The sequence below is a fragment of the Coregonus lavaretus genome, assembly GCF_964263955.1.
Source record: "Coregonus lavaretus genome assembly, chromosome: 14".
Classification (NCBI taxonomy): domain Eukaryota; kingdom Metazoa; phylum Chordata; class Actinopteri; order Salmoniformes; family Salmonidae; genus Coregonus; species Coregonus lavaretus.
Window position 1 is genome coordinate 48,383,258 of NC_140001.1, and position 20,655 is coordinate 48,403,912.

General features: G+C 42.7%; 1 protein-coding gene across 1 annotated transcript in view; it reads left to right on the forward strand.

Moving 5' to 3' along the window:
* Positions 1-5,081: 5,081 nt before the first annotated feature.
* Positions 5,082-20,655, forward strand: part of qsox2 (quiescin Q6 sulfhydryl oxidase 2) — a 44,508-nt gene continuing 28,934 nt past the window's right edge. Inside the window, exon 1 of the mRNA XM_084176604.1 lies at positions 5,082-5,417. Coding sequence (XP_084032730.1) covers positions 5,144-5,417 — 274 coding nt within the window. The 5' untranslated portion in view covers positions 5,082-5,143. The remainder of the gene's footprint in view (positions 5,418-20,655) is intronic.

Consider the following 20,655-nt stretch of genomic DNA (forward strand, 5'->3'; position numbering starts at 1 on the left):
CTGTGCAGCGACGTTCCCCGTCCAACCTGACAGAGCTTGAGAGGATCTGCAGAGAAGAATGGGAGAAACTCCCCAAATACAGGTGTGCCAAGCTTGTAGCGTCATACCCAAGAAGACTCGAGGCTGTAATCACTGCCAAAGGTGCTTCAACAAAGTACTGAGTAAAGGGTCTGAATACTTATGTAAATGTTTTATTTTTATAAATTAGCAAAAATATCTAAAAAACAGTTTTTGCTTTGTGATAATGGGGTATTATGTGTAGATTGATGCTGATAAAAAATCAATTTCATCCATTTTAGAATAAGGCTGTAATGTAAAATTTTTTGGAAAAAGTCAAGGGATCTGAATACTTTTCAAATGCACTGTATATGCACATGGTGTAGCTCTTGAAATATAAATCAGTTAAAATAATTTTTTGTAAAGTCTAGGGTGGGTGGGATGTGGAGGGTTTAGTTAAAATTGTTCAAGTGAAATTGCTCAACAGTAAAATGCCCCTGGTAGAATGTTTGTTGCTAATGCGAACTGAAAATAAAGCAAAAGACAGGTTAGAATTATTATATTCATAATTACTATCATTTTTAATGTTGATACTATTACTAATATAATTAATTACTAATAATCAAAGATGATTTAAATATTATCAAGGCTTTTAGGAAGCGAATATCACGAGATGTGCTTGTTATTATGCTTTTCTTGTCTTGTTCCTGAGAATAGTGCTCAAATAAATATCCACAGGGTGGCGACATTCTCTAAGAAATTAGAAGAAGTCCCATGGAACAAGCAAAAGTAAAATGCCCCTTGTAGAATAGAATGTTTGTTTGACGTAAATGCAAACTGAAAAAAAGAAGACAGGTTAGAATTATTATTTTCCTAATGACTATCATTTTGATTGTTGATACCATTACAATGAATTAATCAAAGATGGTTTAAATATAATCAAGGCTTTTAGGAAGCAAATAGCAAGACATTTGCTTGTTATGCTTTTGTTGTCTTGTTCCTGAGAATAGTGTACCAATAAATATCCACAGGGCGGCAACATTCTGTAAATAATGAGGATTGTGTCCCATGAAGTGGCAGGCGTCGATACTTTCATTGTTGATCAATAGAATTAGATGAAGTATAGGCAGAGTGTTCGCCAATGCGTTGATCACGTGACTGTTAAGCGGAAACCGTTAAGCAAAAATGTGTTTTCACCCGACGACGCCCTCGTTCGGACTATTGACCCCCCCAAAAAATTGGGTAAAGTAGATCAGACATACATTATACATACTTTGTTATAACCCTGATGGACATGTGAATCCATCATGTAATTTTGTTTTAACGGAAACACACATATATATGGTTTATTTTCCTTTCTTTTTTTTTTTTCTTTTTTTTTTACGGAAATAGTGTCAGATAGGGGGCATCAATACACTAAATTAATTTGGGGTACAGGTCAAAACACATGAAACATTCATGGGCATTTAGCTAGCTAGCTTGCTGTTGCTAGCTAATTTGTCATGGGATATAACCAGTGGGTTGTTATTTTATCTGAAATGCACAAGGTAACACGCTGACTACACCGAGCACATGCATGCGCATGTTGATTTTGTCCATCCACACCAGACACGATCACGACACATAGGTTGAAATATCAAAACGAACTCTGAACTAACTATATTAATTTGGGGACAGGTCGAAACACGTGAAACATTCATGGACATTTAGCTATCGAGCTTGTTGTTGTCCTGGGATATAAACATTGGGTTGTTATTTTACATGAAATGCACAAGGTCCTTTTCTTCCTGGATTTTTGTAGAATTTTGACCCATTCTGAGTCACACAAAATCGTGTGTTCTCTACTCTGACAATTAATCCACAGATAAAAGGGTAAACCTAGTTAGTTTCTAGTAATCTCTTCTGTGGACTTTATATGGCTGTTGGCAACCAACATGAAGATGCATCACCACAACCAACTGGACTGGAGTGTGGACCTCAGTTTAGCTTTCAATCACCCACGTGGGTAAATGCTCTTAAAAACCAATGAGGAGATGGGAGAGGTGGGACTTGAAGCACATCAAGCATAAACTGTATGCGTAGGCGGCTTCACAGAAATGGCAGCAGAAGGTGAATGATAAACTTTTGTTGCACACATATCCAGATGATGCTGTGTAACCATTTTGAGCAATGACACTGTTGGTGTGATCGAAGCGTTAGTAGAAGTAGTGAGATAGTGTATCCAATATCAGACCAGGTTGACAGCTGAAGCACATTTATTGTAGTGATTTTCACAGAAAAACTACAACGAACAATTTACTGAGTGTGCAAAGCTGTCATCAAGGCAAAGGGTGGCTACTTTGAAGAATCTCAAATATAAAATATATTTAGATTTGTTTAACACTTTTTTGGTTACTACATGATTCCATATGTGTTATTTCATAGTTTTGATGTCTTCACTATTATTCGACAATGTAGAAAATGGTAAAAATAAAGAAAAACCCTTGAATGAGTAGGTGTGTCCAAACTTTTGACTTGTACTGTACGTGTTTTAGCTCTGAAGCGGAAAAAGATGGCGGAAGTGGACGATGAAGTGGATTCTGAATCCAATGGCGGTAGAATCAAGGAGATTTGGAGCATTGTCCAAAACAATGGTGTGCGGTGATGATAATGTCCCTTCGTATCTAGTAGGAGTACGGTTTGTTAATGAGGAGCAGCTGAGGAGTTTACCAATCTTGAAGAAACCATTTGAGATATCCAAACTGGTGGAGAGAGTGCTGGGTAAAGTGAATGCTGTGAGGATCACAAGAGGCGGGCTTGTTTAGATCTGTTGTGCTCTGCGGATCAGAAGGAAAGTGCGTTGCGTCTCACCTGATTTGATACGTTTGAAGTGTCATGTGTGTCTCTTCAGAACAGGGCACCCCTCAAGGGGGTTATATCTGGCGTCTTGTGGGAAGTTGATTTTGAAGAGATTGGGAACTATGAAGCTACATCTTTCGATTGCCTTGGTGACAAGGGTGAGGTGGCCAAAGTCAGGGATGTCCAGAGCATGTCATATGCAGCAGCTGTTAAAAGTGTTGAGGGTTTGAATGGTGCTCCTGAAGAGTCCATGGTGGTGGATAGGCCTTCGCTGCAGGGGATGTCTTTCACCAGCAGGACCCTGACATTTTAAAGGTTAAGAAGGTGGACTTTGTGGCCTTTATAGCTATGGTGATTAATGGCACTGCCAAGGTGGAGAGAAGATCCAGGAAGATAGATATTATTGTGGATGCGGCGGAGTGGTTCCTGGGACTGAAAGATTTCTCTGCGGAGGAGTTACATGGAATATTGTCACAAGCCGTACCACCCTCTCAGGCCCTAGAGTCTGAGAAGGGAGATATGGAGATTTGAAAGAAGGAAGAAGTGGGAGTTTTGTTTTGGTCAATGTACTATTTTATTTGGGTTTCCCTATCACATATGGATTTTCTTTTTACCTTGTTTTGGTTTTTCAATCCGTCCAGTTGGTGGCGGCAATACACCTTTTTGTGTTGTAGTCCGTCATAAAACCCACAGAAGAAGAAGAAGCTGCTCGACATACGTCACAAATTTTGGCACCAGGCGTGTCCGTCCGTAAAGGATTTGAAAAAAGTGGATCCTTGCCTTTTGGCTGATCCCTTTGTGGTTTCAGGGTGGGTGAAAACAGAGTTGGGTGATGTGGAATCGGTGAGGGTAACCAGAAGTGGTCTTGTGATAATTGTTTGTGTTTCTGCTGGTCAGAGGGAGCAGGCGCTCCGTGTTAAACGAATGGGGACAAGAGATGTGAAGTGTTTTGCTCTCAAGAAAAGGGTGCCATTGAAAGGCGTGAATACTGGGGTAGTGGTAAATGTGAAAGCTGACCAACTGAAGGGGAAGATTCACAGTGTTTGTGATTCACGTCGCTTGGTGCGACGCAGACAGGGTGGCGTGAGTGGAGAAACTGAAGAGTCATTGTCTGTTCTTTTGATTTTTGATGTTGAGTCTTTGCTCATCTGGTATGAGCTTTTGTGCAGAATACATTACATTGTTACAGGTATCAAGCTTATGGGCATGTGGCAGCAGTGTGTAGGAGGGAGGTTCCTAGTTGTGAGAAGTGTGCAGAAGGGCATGAGAGAAAGGAAAGTGTAGCATTAGGGAAAGTATTTTTTACATTTTAGTCATTTAGCAGACGCTCTTATCCAGAGCGACTTACAGTTAGTGAATATTTTTTTTTTTTTTTATACTGGCCCCCCGTGGGAATCGAACCCACATCCCTGGCGTTGCAAACGCCATGCTCTATCAACTGAGCTACATCCCTGCTGGCCATTCCCTCCCCTACCCTGGACGACGCTGGGCCAATTGTGCGACGCCCATGAGTCTCCCGGTCGCGGCCGGCTGCGACAGAGCCTGGATTCGAACCAGGATCTCTAGTGGCACAGTTAGCACTGCGATGCAGTGCCTTAGACCACTGCGCCACTCTAGTGGTATGTGTTAATTGTAGTGGTGCCCATGGGGCTGTGGATCAGAAATGTCCCGTGCGAGAGAGACAGGTTGAGGTCTCCAGGATTAGAGTAGTGCAGAAGTTGTCATATGCTGAGGCAGTGAAGAAAGTAGAGGAAGATGGGTCAAGGGGGAGGGATCCTGAGAGGAATGGTGTGAGTAGTAGATCTGTACCAGTACAGAGGGATAAACCAACAAGTGATATATGTTTCAGTAAGATTGGATTTTGGGCATTTATAGCAATGGTTATCAACTGTACTGCAGGGATGGAATGTAAGTCGCAGAAAATAGAGGTAATGGTGGCAGCTGCAGAGAGGTATTTGGGTGTGGAGAGACTTGACATCAGAAGAGTTACAGGGTGTGTTAAGTGGTGGTGTACCATCCGTTCAGGCTGTTGGCCTGAAGTAGGAATAAATAGATTTAAATAGTGGAGTATGGTAGTTATTATTCTTTTTTGTTAATTTTTTTGTGAGTGTATTGTTAGATGGTAGGGTATTGGTTGTATTATTTATTTTTGAAAGCAAAGTATAAGGGAGTTATACTCCAGTCTACTAGGTGGCGGTAATGCAACATTTATTGGATGCCAACTGCCGTTAAACCTAATCGAAGAAGAAGAAGTAGAAGAAGTAGAAGAAGTGTCGGTCCGTAGCCTGTCCCTGTCGATCTCCACGATATGGCGACTCTGTGTGTTGACTGCTTCCCTTCGCTCCGAAAAACATGCTTTTTATTGTTCACAACGAGCAGTATTTTAGTGTTTCTATTTAATCCGTCTCTAACCACTCGGCTGTATTCTGAGGAGGACTCCGTGGTTATACTGACAAGCGCGACTGTCAAGCAGACTTTGCTCAACTCTTCCACCGCTTGGCTGGTCCAGTTCTACTCATCATGGTGTGGTCACTGCATCCAGTACTCTCCTACCTGGAAGGCACTAGCTGGCGATGTAAAAGGTGAGTCATATGGATATTTAGCTAGCTAGCATGGACAAAGAAAAGGTTTGCTAGCCTTTGCTAAATTATCCTTCTTTTGTTTCTGCTATCTTTTTAGCAGATAGCTAACTAACGTTAGCTGGCTAACATTATTAGCTGGCTATCATTATTAGCTAGCTGCTAACTAGCTAGCTTAGTAGCTACCTTAATTGTGTTTGGATTAAAGTGTGACACACTAGTTAGCTAACGTTACAAATAACGGTAAACATAGTCATAACGTTAGCTCTTGCGTGCGTGTTTTCTTAGCTAACTAGCTATTTCGATGTCGATGTTTTTTTCCTCAAATCTGCTCTTCTAGTCTGTCAACATATGGTACAGTTTAATACCGTGGTAACGTTAAAGTTGGTTTGAGATTAGATATTTATTTATTTTTTATTTAACCAGATAAGCCAGTTGAGAACAATTTCTCATTTACAACTGCGACCTGGCCAAGATAAAACAAAACAGTGCGATAAAAACAACAACAACAACACAGAGTTACATATGGAATAAACAAAAACGTACAGTCAATAACACAATAGAAAATATATATACAGTGTGTGCAAATGTAGTAAGTTATGGAGGTAAGGCAATCAATAGGCCATAGTGCAAAATAATTACAATTTAGTATTAACACTGGAGTGATATATGTGCAGAAGATGATGTGCAAATAGAGATACTGGGGTGCAAATGAGCAAAATAAATAACAATGTAAATAACAATATGGGGATGAGGTAGTTGGGTGTGCTAATTACAGATGGGCTGTGTACAGGTACAGTGATCGGTAAGCTGCTCTGACAACTGATGCTTAAAGTTTATGAAGGAGATAAGTGTCTCCAGCTTCAGAGATTTTTGCAGTTCGTTCCAGTCATTTGCAGCAGAGAACTGGAAGGAATGGCGGCCAAAGGAGGTGTTGGCTTTGGGAATGACCAGTGAGATATACCTGTTGGACCGCATACTACGGGTGGGTGTTGCTATGGTGACATTTACATTTTAGTCATTTAGCAGACGCTCTTATCCAGAGCGACTTACAGTTTAGTGAGTGCATAGATTTTTCATACTGGCCCCCCATGGGAATCGAACCCACAACCCTGGCGTTTCTAGCGCCATGCTCTACCAATTGAGCTACTTTATTCAAATGAAATCACATTTTATTTGCCACATGCACCGAATACAACAGGTGTAGACCTTACAGTGAAATGCTTACTGACAAGTCCTTCACCAACAATGCAGTTTTAAGAAAAATAAGTGTTAAGTAAAAAATAGATAAGTAAAATAAAATACAGTAGGGAGGGCTATATACAGGGGGTACCGGTACGGTACAGAGTCAATGTGTGGTGGCACAGGTTAGTCGAGGTAATATGTACATGTGGGTAGAGTTAGTGACTATGCATAGATAATAAATAGAGTGTGACCAATGAGCTAAGATAAGGTGGGGATTTGCCAGGAAGTGATTTATAGATGACCTGGAGCCAGTGGGTTTGGCTACGAATATGTAGTGAGGGCCAGCCAACGAGAGTGTACAGGTCACAATGGTGGGTAGTATATGGGGCTTTGGTGACAAAACGTATGGCACTGTGATAGACTACATCCAATTTGCTGAGTAGAGTGTTGGAAGCTATTTTGTAAATGACACCGCCGAAGTCATGGATCGGTAGGATAGTCAGTTTTACGAGGGCATGTTTAGCAGCATGAGTGAAGGAGGCTTTGTTGCGAAATAGGAAGACGATTCTAGATTTAACTTTGCTTAATGTGAGTCTGGAAGGAGAGGTTACGGTCTAACCAGACACCTAGGTATTTGTAGTTGTCCACATATTCTAAGTCAGACCCGCCGAGAGTAGTGATTCTAGTCGGGCAGGCGGGTGCAAGCAGCGTTCGGTTGAAGAGCATGCATTTAGTTTTACTAGCGTTTAAGAGCAGTTGGAGGCCGCGGAAGGAGTGTTGTATGGCATTGAAGCTCGTTTGGAGGTTTGTTAACACAGTGTCCAATGAAGGGCCAGATATGTATACAAAATGGTGTCGTCTGCGTAGAGGTGGATCTGAGAGTCACCAGCAGCAAGAGCGACATCATTGATATACACAGAGAAGAGTCGGCCCGATAATTGAACCCTGTGGCACCCCCATAGACTGCCAGAGGTCCAGACAACAGGCCCTCCGATTTGACACATTGAACTCTATCAGAAAAGTAGTTGGTGAACCAGGCGAGGCAGTCAGTTGAGAAACCAAGGCTATTTAGTCTGTTAAAAAGAATGCGGTGATTGACAGAGTCAAAAGCCTTGGCCAGGTCGATGAAGACGGCTGCACAGTACTGTCTTTTATCAATCGCGGTTATTATATCGTTTAGGACCTTGAGCGTGGCTGAGGTGCACCCATGACCAGCTCAGAAACCAGATTGCATAGCGGAGAAGGTACGGTGGGATTCGAAGTGGTCGGTGATCTGTTTGTTAACTTGGCCTTCAAATACTTTCGAAAGGCAGGGTAGGATGTATATAGGTCTGTAACAGTTTGGATCTAGAGTGTCACCCCCTTTGAGGGGGGGGCATGGGCAAGTTGCAGCGGAGGGTGCAGAGCTGGTGGCCGGGGTAGTGGTTGCCAGGTGGAAAGCATGGCCAGCCGTAGCAAAATGCTTATTGAAATTCTCGATTCTCGATTTATCGGTGGTGACAGTGTTTCCTAGCCAGTGGGTAGCTGGGAGGAGGTGCTTTTATTCTCCATGGACTTTAGTGTCCCAAAACTTTTTGGAGTTAGTGCTACAGGATGCAAATTTCTGTTTTGAAAAAGCTAGCCTTTGCTTTCCTAACTGATTGTGTATATTGGTTCCTGACTTCCCTGAAAAGTTGCATATCGCGGGGTCTGTTCGATGCTAATGCAGTACGCCACAGGATGTTTTTGTGCTGGTCAAGGGCAGTCAACTGTTCTTAGTTCTGAATTTTTTGAATGGGGCATGCTTATTTAAGATGGAGAGGAAAGCACTTTTGAAGAACATCCAGGCATCCTCTACTGACGGAATGAGGTCAATATCCATCCTTGATACCCAGGCCAGGTCAATTAGAAAGGCCTGCTCTCTGAATTGTTTTAGGGAGCGTTTGACAGTGATGAGGGTTGGTCGTTTGACCGCGGACCCATTACTGACGTGGGCAGTGATCGCTGAGATCCTGGTTGAAGACAGCAGAGGTGTATTTAGAGGGTAAATTAGTCAGGATGATAAAAGTTCGTAATTTAACATGTATTTACCTGTGGAGATGGCTGTATTCAAATTGCAGGGGGCAGGGACACAAGATGAGGCTGCTATGGTGGTGTAACCAGGGGAGACGGAGGAGGCAGTTGGTCCAGAGGAGGCCGTATTGGGGGTGACGGGGGGGTGGTGTGCGTGGTTGTGGTGGACAAAATCGCCGACAATGGCTTGGAGGAGCTGGTGTTTGTAATGGTGGGGTTGAGGGGCCGACGATGGTGTGGCCGGGAGAGTAGGCACGTGGCCTTCTACAGCTGGGGACTCCGGCGGCTCCTACAGGTGTTGCACACTGGGAGGCACTGGCATTGATGATGCAGCTGTCAGGAGTGGTTCCAGCAGGGGGTCCAGCAGAGGCGATGGCGTCAATGGTCTCATCCATGGCAGCGCTCTCCTGTGCCCTCTGTGTTCTGAGGGCTGCCCGACGCTCTTTCTCCTCTGCCTCGGCCCTCTCCTTCTCACTCCTCTCCTGCCACTGGCGCGTGTATTCCTCCCCGGTGAGGCATGTGGCGACCACAGGGAGTCTTCTGTATCGGTCTAGCCGATACCTCAGGACAGTTAGGATGTGCCCCAGGTCCTCCCTCTATTAGGGGGTGCTCTTCTAGAGCTAAGGCTGGGACTGGAGCAGGGGCTGAGGGTCCTCCTGTGGTCACTGGGGAGGAGGTGCTGATGGACGGCACAGTGCTGCTGGTTCCAGGAGAGGCGGTGGTGGGAGCTGGTAGGGACCGAGACGGCATTAAACGGGACCCTTCAATGGCTGAAGGGTCAAGAGGGAAGAGGCCACACTTCTTAAACCCTTCCACCACATAGCGCATGTCCTTGTAGCGTTGGTATGGGTAGCGGAATACTCTGGCAAATTCTGATTTGTTTACCATGTAGGAGTGGTCAAAATGGCTAAGGTCTACATAAACACATAGAACACCAAATACCTGCGTATTTGGTGTCAGCCTCTGACTGGTGAAGGGGAACCCATGGCTGGCGCAGTAGATACAGTACTGGTGCAAGCAATGTGGGTGGTCCACTGCGACAACCATGGGTCACCCGGCCGCTCAGCCTGTCCGCCTGGGTCTGCCGAGGTACACCATGCACCTTGGTAGATAAGAAAATAAAACTGTTACTAGCAGATAAAACTCGAATACACGTGGTAATCTCCTAAAAACAAAAGATGCCTAACCTTTGCAGCCTGGCGGATAGCCATCCCTACCCCGCAGTCCTCCATGGCATGGAACATATCCACCTCACTCCACTGCTTCCTCTTGACTTTCTCCATGCTGTGGTGGTAAATACATGCAGCTAAATAACTTGGCATACTATACACATATTAGAAAGATAACTCAATCTGAATATGTATAAACATTTACATTTCAAAGCTAAGGCATTGAAAGGTGATGATGAAAGATTAAACAGTAACTGAAAGTGTACCCACATTTTTTGTTTGATATCTGTAATGAAAATTAGCGTCCCAATTAGTTTAATATTGATGCATACATTGTAACATTTGACTAAATACTGCCTCTATGTAGCTATTGTAAGACGAAACATAGCCAACAGTGATAGGTGTCAAAAAGTTAATGGTTCAAAGTTCAAAATTAATTTTTGCAGATCGTGCAAAACGCCCCCGTCAGAGGACTCCAATTTTGATACGGTAAAGCTTGACAACATTCAGCTGTTTTCGTGATATGTATTATCTAACTGTTACGTTCTCCCCTCGGGTGTAGCTCGTCTGAGGAGGAGACGTAAATGCCTGTGGGTTTATGATAAAAACATTACATTTATATACTTACTTACAACACATCCCCCCCCCATAGTTGTCAACCCCCCGTTCTATTATTTTATTTTTCTCTCTGAACTAGGCACGTGACCGAGCATCCACAACCATGTTTTCTGCACCCTTTATATGATGAATTTCTAAATTATAACCCTGTATAACCAATGGTGGTGTATAACGCATAAGACGTTGGTTGTACATGCGGCTCAAAAATTTTTAAGGGTTGTGGTCTTTATACACCACAACAGGCAACACACTGGAGCCAACATAAACCTCAAAGAATTGTAAGGCAAACAACAGCGCCAGAGTCTCCTGTTTGATAGTGGAATAACGTGACTGACAGCTGATGAATCTGCGAGAGAAGTAACAAACTGGGTGATCTAGACCATCGTGTTCCTGTAATAGTACAGCACCTGCACCCACTGAACTGGCATCCACCTCCAACTTAAATGGTTTCTTGAAATCAGGGGCAGAAAGAACAGGAGAAATACACAATAGTACTTTTACAGAGTCAAAGGCAGATTGACACTCAGCGGTCCACTCAAAGGACACTGAAGGACTGAGTAACCTAGTCATTGGGGCTACAACAGTTGAGAAATTCCTACAAAATGTACGATAATAACCCGTCATGCCTAAGAATCTGCGTAATTCCCGTTGAGTGGCAGGGGCAGGAAACCGGGTGATAGCGTCCACCTTAGCTGTTACTGTACGAACCTGACCCTGCCCCACCTCTTTACCCAAATATGTAACAGTAGCCTTTCCAAACTCACATTTGGCTAAGTTAAGGGTCAAAGAAGCGCTGGCCAAGCGTGCAAACACAGCCCTCAATGTGCTCATGTGATCAAGCCAGGTAGTCGAATGAACAACCAGGTCACCAAGATATGCGGTACAATCAGGAACATCAGCCAATACAATATTTACCAAACGTTGAAACGTGGCGTTCCTCACTCCAAAAGCTATTACTGTGTACTGGCAGAAACTGTCGGGTTACAAAAGCAGACACCTCAGAGGCACGAGGGGTTAAAGGCACCTGCCAGTAACCTTTTAACAAGTCAAGCTTAGTAACATACGCAGCCGATCCAATGGTGTCTATACAGTCGTCCATGCGAGGTAAAGGGAATGAGTCAGGTATAGTAACATTTCACTTTTCTGTAGTCAGTGCAAAACCTTTGAGTCCCGTCAGGCTTTGGAATCAGCCATCGTCAGCCGCAACTCAGCACACCTGTAATAACCAGAACACACAAACAGAACAACCACTCTGAACCACACACACACTACAAAGGAAGATTGGGAGAAAGAAAAACATGTCACACGTAACAGTAACGCTTACAATTTCTTTCCTTTTTGCTTACTTAGCAGTTCTATCAACATTTTGCAACTAAGCTAGCAACATTAGAAAATCAGTTAGCTATATTTCAGAGGTAAAAAGTTGGATATTATGTGTGGTCTGTCGCGCAGTCGAATTTTACAATAGGCAGCGTGTCCCACAAAATTTGTACATGTATAACGTTTTTGAAAACTCTCAAAACCTAACTTACATAAATTGCACTGAAAATTGGTGGTCAGCTAGCTAGAAGGGTGTCTTTAGTCGCAAAACGTACCATTATTTTCCAGTCCATTTAAATGTTGAGCTCGAGGTGATTTAGTCCTCCAACCGCTAGAGAGTGTCCGACGTTAGGGGGAAATTAGCTAGCTACTTCTAGACACAAATGAGAGAACACCTCACTCTGACCATTTTACTCGCCCTAACAGAGCTGGTTATCCAGAGCGTTGGTAACTGTAACTGTGCTGATGGTAACAATATAATTACGCATTTCTGCAGACGTTTACTGACACCGGCCATATTCAACGGGTGTTGAAGCGTTCGTAAATTCATCAGTTATTCTGCGCTCTGGCACACTCAGACGAGAGTGCTCTGAAATTGGAGTAGATAGCCAGAGCGAATTTAAGAACACACCCTTTATTAACAATATCCATTGAGAACACACAACGACTATACTACTTTGCTAAGCAAAGAATGACGTGAATAATCAAGTCAATAAACGTTGGGTAGTTAGTTGGATAGCATATAGTTAATATACTGGCAAGTTCTATGTATTAGTAGCCAACTAACGTTAGGTAGCTAGCTAACATACCGGCACATACTGCTGTAATGATATGCGGTTCGTAAGGATACCGTAGCTAACAAATTGTCTGCCAACATAACGTGTAACGTAATTTATTTGAAAAGTCATTACTTTATTACATCGCTCATTTTCTTAACATTTGTCATCATTTGTTAAAGCAATGAATTTGTATCCGCTCTCGTCGGACTTCGGCTGCATATTTTCCACCATTTACTTCAAATCTGAAAACGTTTTGAAGCCACGCCCATTTTCTGAAGAATTGCATTATGGGGCCTAAAAGCACAGAAATATTGTCCACTGCTTGTATACTTCGTATTTTGGCGAATTTAGTACAACATACGGGAGCTTTTGGCATACTAACTATATCCATACTAAGACCAATAAGCATACTACATACTACATTTACGTCACAAATAGTGTGGTTAGTATGAGTATTCGAACACAGCTTTAAAATTTGTATTATAGGCTTTTATCATACTTCCGGGTTTCGGAATGTGGAAGTGACTTTGGTTGGGTAGGACTGATTCCGGTCCCTTCCTTGGTTACTGAGTACCAACAACAATGGCGGAGGCTAAGTCAGTATTTTTGTAGCGAACCTCTCTGTACAAGCAACGTGGAAGAGCGCAAAAAATGGGTTCATACTGTGAAAAGAGTTGAAGGCCCTACGTTTAATACTCCGTGGTAGCATCTTTGTATGTAGCCTACATTTCAACCAAACGGACTACACTGCTGCGACTGATCGCAAACTGCTGAAGATCAGAGTTGTCCGGGTTTCGTTGGAATAACTGGGGAGAAGATCTGCCACAACGGGAATCAGTGTATGAAAGGACGAGCTCGTCTCGGAGATGATATTCGTCCCATCCCTTCTTCCATTGAAGAGCTGGACGAGGACGTCTCTCTAGAGGTTGCAGCAGCAGACCACAACTACGCGATTCCTCCTCCAGGTACATCCACATCGCGTCCTATGTCTAACATTCAGCATTATAATATTCATGTGATTCTATGTCAATACACATCAGCTATGTAAAGGATGCTGCCATTACTAGCAACATTCAAACATTAAGAAAACAGGAGCTAGGCTAACGTTACACTAGCTCTATCAAAGGTAGACCAGTGATTAGCCTAACTCAAGTAAAGTCAGCTAACCCACATTTTCATTTTTGGGGAATAGAGTTTATCTACCTATTTTACAAGAATAGTGTTATTTTCATTAGGGTTTACCCTCCTACTTATCCACAGTGCTTAGGCTTTAATGAGGTCACCTATTGATTTTACCACTGTCCCTGATGTAGACATTATGAACAATGTCCAAACAGAAATGAAATATGATTTAAATCAGGGGAATCTAATCAAGTCACTTTCAACTACCACTGCACCGGAACGGATCAGAGAGCTAGAACATCAAATCCAGAAACTGAGAATAAGCCTCTTACCTCATTTACAAGTCAACAGATTCTGTGCTTCTGATGAAGATTTTCGATTCTATACCCATTTCCAGTCTAAGGAGGTTTTCACTGCATCTAAGCTGGTCCAATGCACTGAGAATGGGACTGATAACTGGACTGGAAACAATGCCCATTCCTAACCGCAAGTTGCAAATCATTGACAAGTTCTTCCTGTATTGCTGCCGTGTAGCTTTAGGATTGAAGGAGAAGGTCTTGTCTGACATCTTTAGAATAAGTGTCCCTACTGTCAGCCATGTAGTCATCACATGGACCAACTACCTGTACCTAGTCCTGGGTTCACTGCCCATCTGGATGACCAGAGAGCATGTGAATGTGACAATGCCTGACAAGTTCCAACAGCACAGTCCAGACGGCAGAGTTATCATTGACTGCACAGAAATAAGATGTGAGAATTCGACATCCCTCACTCTTCAGTCTGAGATATCCTCCCATGTGGAGCAGTTACCTTTGTCTCTGAGGTCTACACCAGTTCGATCTCTGACCGAGACCTCACAAGGCTGTCAGGAATTGTGGAGTTACTGGAGCCTGGAGATGGTATCATGGCTGACAAGGGATTCACCATCGAGAGGATGCTGGCTGATGTTGGGGCAAAGCTAATCCTTCCCCCGTTGAAAAGAACAGCAAGGAGGACACTGAAAGTACGCAGCTTGTCTGAGGATTCTGGTGGAGAGAGCCATCAGAAGAGTCAAGGAGTACCACATCTAAGACACAAATCAAATCACATTTTATTCGTCACATACACGTGTTTAGCAGATGTTATTGCGGGTGTAGCGAAATGCTTGTGCTTCTAGCTCCGACAGTGCAGTAATATCTAACAAGTAATATCTAACAATTTCACAACATATACACATATCTAAGTAAGGAATGGAATTAAGAATATAAACATATATGGACGAGCAATGACAGAGCGGCATGGACTAAGATACAGTAGAATATTACAGAATACAGTATATACAGTGGGGGAAAAAAGTATTTAGTCAGCCACCAATTGTGCAAGTTCTCCCACTTAAAAAGATGAGAGAGGCCTGTCATTTTCATCATAGGTACACGTCAACTATGACAGACAAAATGAGAAAAGAAAATCCAGAAAATCACATTGTAGGATTTTTAATGAATGTATTTGCAAATGATGGTGGAAAATAAGTATTTGGTCAATAACAAAAGTTTCTCAATACTTTGTTATATACCCTTTGTTGGCAATGACACAGGTCAAACATTTTCTGTAAGTCTTCACAAGGTTTTCACACACTGTTGCTGGTATTTTGGCCCATTCCTCCATGCAGATCTCCTCTAGAGCAGTGATGTTTTGGGGCTGTCGCTGGGCAACACAGACTTTCAACTCCCTCCAAAGATTTTCTATGGGGTTGAGATCTGGAGACTGGCTAGGCCACTCCAGGACCTTGAAATGCATCTTACGAAGCCACTCCTTCGTTGCCCGGGCGGTGTGTTTGGGATCATTGTCATGCTGAAAGACCCAGCCACGTTTCATCTTAAATGCCCTTGCTGATGGAAGGAGGTTTTCACTCAAAATCTCACGATACATGGGCCCATTCATTCTTTCCTTTACACGGATCAGTCGTCCTGGTCCCTTTGCAGAAAAACAGCCCCAAAGCATGATGTTTCCACCCCCATGCTTCACAGTAGGTATGGTGTTCTTTGGATGCAACTCGGCATTCTTTGTCCTCCAAACACGACGAGTTTAGTTTTTACCAAAAAGTTATATTTTGGTTTCATCTGACCATATGACATTCTCCCAATCCTCTTCTGGATCAACCAAATGCACTCTAGCAAACTTCAGACGGGCCTGAACATGTACTGGCTTAAGCAGGGGGACACGTCTTGCACTGCAGGATTTGAGTCCCTGGCGGCGTAGTGTGTTACTGATGGTAGGCTTTGTTACTTTGGTCCCAGCTCTCTGCAGGTCATTCACTAGGTCCCCCTGTGTGGTTCTGGGATTTTTGCTCACCGTTCTTGTGATCATTTTGACCCCACGGGGTGAGATCTTGCGTGGAGCCCCAGATCGAGGGAGATTATCAGTGGTCTTGTATGTCTTCCATTTCCTAATAATTGCTCCCACAGTTGATTTCTTCAAACCAAGCTGCTTACCTATTGCAGATTCAGTCTTCCCAGCCTGGTGCAGGTCTACAATTTTGTTTCTGGTGTCCTTTGACAGCTCTTTGGTCTTGGCCATAGTGGAGTTTGGAGTGTGACTGTTTGAGGTTGTGGACAGGTGTCTTGTATACTGATAACAAGTTCAAACAGGAGCCATTAATACAGGTAACGAGTGGAGGACAGAGGAGCCTCTTAAAGAAGAATTTACAGGTCTGTGAGAGCCAGAAATCTTGCTTGTTTGTAGGTGACCAAATACTTATTTTCCACCATAATTTGCAAATAAATTCATAAAAAATCCTACAATGTGATTTTCTGGATTTTTTTTCTCAATTTGTCTGTCATAGTTGACGTGTACCTATGATGAAAATTACAGGCCTCTCTAATCTTTTTAAGTGGGGGAACTTGCACAATTGGTGGCTGACTAAATACTTTTTTTCCCCACTGTACATATGAGATGAGTAATGCAAGATGTGTAAACATTATTAAAGTGACTAGTGTTCCATTTCTTAAAGTGGCCAGTGATTTCTATAGGTAGCAGCAGTCTCTAATGTGCAAGTGATGGCTATTTAACAGTCTGATGGCCTTGAGATAGAAGCTGTTTTTCAGTCTCTCGGTCCCAGCTTTGATGCACCTGTACTGACCTCGCCTTCTGGATGATAGCGGGGGTGAACAGGCAGTGGCTCAGGTGGTTGTTGTCATTGATTTATCTTTTTGGCCTTCCTGTGACATGTGGATGTATTTCAAGGCCTACCTTCAAACTCAGTGCCTCTTTGCTTGACATCATGGGAAAATCAAAAGAAATCAGCCAAGACCTCAGTAAAATAATTGTAGACATCCAAGTCTGGTTCATCTTTGGGAGCAATTTCCAAACGCCTGAAGGTACCACGTTCATCTGTAAAAACAATAGTACGCAAGTATAAACACCATGGGACCACACAGCCATCATACCGCTCAGGAAGGAGATGTGTTCTGTCTCCTAGAGATGAACGTACTAATCAATCCCAGAACAACAGCAAAGGACCTTGTGAAGATGCTGTAGGAAACGGGTACTAAAGTCTCTATATCCACAGTAAAACGAGTCCTATATCGACATAACCTGAAAGGCCGCTCAGCAAGGAAGAAGCCACTGCTTCAAAACCGCCATAAAGCCAGACTACGGTTTGCAACTGCACATGCGGACAAAGATCTTACTTTTTGGAGAAATGTCCTCTGGTCTGATGAAACAAAAATAGAACTGTTTGGCCATAATGACCATCGTTATGTTTGGAGGAAAAAGGGGGATGCTTGCAAGCCGAAGAACACCATCCCAACCGTGAAGCACAGGGGTGGCAGCATCATGCTGTGGAGGTGCTTTGCTGCAGGAGGGACTGGTGCATTTCACAAAATAGATGGCATCATGAAGAAGGAAAATTATGTGGATATATTGAAGCAACATCTCAAGACATCAGTCAGGAAGTTAAAGCTTGATCGCAAATGGGTCTTCCAAATGGACAATGACCCCAAGCATACTTCCAAAGTTGTGGCAAAATGGCTTAAGGACAACAAAGTCAAGGTATTGGAGTGGCCATCACAAAGCCCTGACCTCAATCCTATAGAAAATGTGTGGGCAGAACTGAAAAAGCGTGTGCGAGCAAGGAGACTTACAAACTGACTCAGTTACACCAGGAGGAATGGGCCAAAATTCACCCAACTTATTGTGGGACGCTTGTGGAAGGCTACCCGACACGTTTGACCCAAGTTAAACAATTAAAAGGCAATGCTACCAAATACTAATTCAGTGTATGTAAACTTCTGACCCACTGGGATTGTGATGAAAGAAATAAAAGCTGAAATAAATAATTCTCTCTACTATTATTCTGACATTTCACATTCTTAAAATAAAGTGGTGATCCTAACTGACCTAAGACAGGGAATCTTTACTAGGATTAAATGTCAGGAATAGTGAAAAACTGAGTTTTTAAATGTATTTGGCTAAGGTGTATGTAAACTTCCGACTTCAACTGTATATATACAGTCATTAGTTTCAATGCTTACATTTTCTTGGAAATGCTTTCTCCTAGTAGTAGATACAGGGGCAGGGTGGGCTTACCCTTTTTACATTTATTTATTATAAATCTCGTTTGTCCTCTAACCACCTAGCCAATTCTTTCATTTTCCAGTAGTTTCCTTTTATTCTCTCTGACAAGCAGCAGTTTAGCTATAGTATTATGCTCAACACATCAGGAAGTATGAACTGGTTTTGCACATATTACTGATTTAATCAGACGCACAAAAAAGACAACGTTTCGATCCTAGTTGGATTTTTGTCATGTCAGGTTTCGGTCAGAGTTGGATCTTGACGAAGATTTGACTCAGATCTAAACTGTCTTTTTTGTGCGTCTGATTTAAATCACAATGGGAGCATACCAGAGTTGCAGACATTCCTTTTTTCTTTGAAACGTTCTTCTATCCTGCACATTTTTCATTTTTTCCCATAGTAGTTAATTACCACTTTTCTCTGCAGAACTAGGTTGAATATATGCCTAATGAGAACTACAACTGCCTTAAGCCCAGCGTCCCACATAGTTTGAGACTTAATTTCTCTCGTGAATGATTTGATTTCTCTCTTGAGAAATGGGGCGTTGAGCTCACAAAAAAAAACCTGAACCAAATGGAATTCAAGTAATTGAACCGACGTTGGGTATTAGTTTAATAACCAAAAATATATAATTCAGTTAATCGCTCAGCACTAAGATGTACAGTTGAAGTCGGAAGTTTACAAACACATTAGCCAAATACATTTAAACTGATGTCTTTAGATGTTGCTTCAATATATCCACATAATTTTCCTTCCTCATGATGCCATCTATTTTGTGAAGTGCGGCAGTCCCTCCTGCAGCAAAGCACCCCCACAGCATGATGCTGCCACCCTCGTGCTTCATGGTTGGGATGGTGTTCTTCGGCTTGCAAGTCTACCCCTTTTTTCCTCCAAACATTTATTTTTTGTTTAATCAGACCAGAGGACATTTCTCCAAAAAGTACGATCTTTGTCCCCATGTGCAGTTGCAAACCATAGTCTGGCTTTTTTATGGCGGTTTTGGAGCAGTGGCTTCTTCCTTGCTGAGCAGCCTTTCAGGTTACGTCGATATAGGACTTGTTTTACTGTGGATATAGATACTTTTGTACCTGTTTCCTCCAGCATCTTCACAGGGTCCTTTGCTGTTGTTCTGGGATTGATTTGCACTTTTCACACACCAAAGTACGTTCATCTGTAGGAGACATAATGCGTCTCCTTCCTGAGCGGTATGACGGCTGCGTGGTCCCATGGTGTTTATACTTGCGTACTATTGTTTGTACAGATGAACGTGGTACCTTCAGGCGTTTGGAAATTGCTCCCAAGGATGAACCAGACTTGTGGAGGTCTACAATTATTTGTCTGAGGTCTTGGCTGATTTCTTTTGATTTTCCCATGATGTCAACCAAAGAGGCACTGCATTTGAAGGTAGGCCTTGAAATACATCCACAGGTACACCTCCAATTGACTCAAATAATGTCAATTAGCCTATCAGAAGCTTCTAAAGCCATGACATCATTTTCTGGACTTTTCCAAGCTGTTTAAAGGCACAGTAAACTTAGTGTATGTAAACTTCTGACCCACTGGAATTTTGTGAATTATAAGTGAAATAATTTTTCTCTAAACAATTGTTGCACAAAGTAGATGTCCTAACCGACTTGCCAAAACGATAGTTTATTAACAAGAAATTTGTGGAGTGGTTGAAAAACAAGTTTTAATGACTCCAACCTAGGTGTATGTAAACTTCCGACTTCAACTGTATACAACGGACATCATTGATAATGTTGGCCTAAATTCTCACTAAAAAGTATTCTGCCGAATTGCATGTTTTTAGGGAGGCAGACAGTGCAGGCTTGCCTGGTTCTTGAGAAGATGAGGAAACATCATATCAGAGAGAGCTGTTTAATACATTATACCTCTCTCTTTGTTGACACATGCTGTCGGCTGGCTGGCTCGTGAATGGCCGCCTACCAGCTGTTACTCTCTCAATGGGGGTCACTCAGGCTCATTGTTTCCTGTTGCCCCATGGGCTTGCATTTCTCCACACGAGTTGAGACACATTAAGGATTGTAGGCAGATTGAGAATAAGAACAGCCCAGGGACACCACTGGCTCCAGGCACATCCTTTATAAACGTGGGGGTGTAACCAACAGTTGTTTTGTATTGCCTTCAGAAACAATTAAATGATCGATCTGTTGCTTGCTCCACCAACAATGTATTTTGCCTATCCTTCCAGTGTTTTCCATTAGCGCCTGCCATCGGCTAATCAGCCGGTTACAGACTCAGTTTCAGCCGGCAACTTTTTCCACTTCATATTAACTAGGCTACTTTTCATTTAAACGTTTCAATTTGCTAGTCCGTCGAGCCCTCTCCCGCTAGAATGAACAATGTGCATATTTTAGCTACTGTAGACAACGCTACTATAAATAAACACTAGCTCTTGCATTTAGGCCTACTTGTAAACAA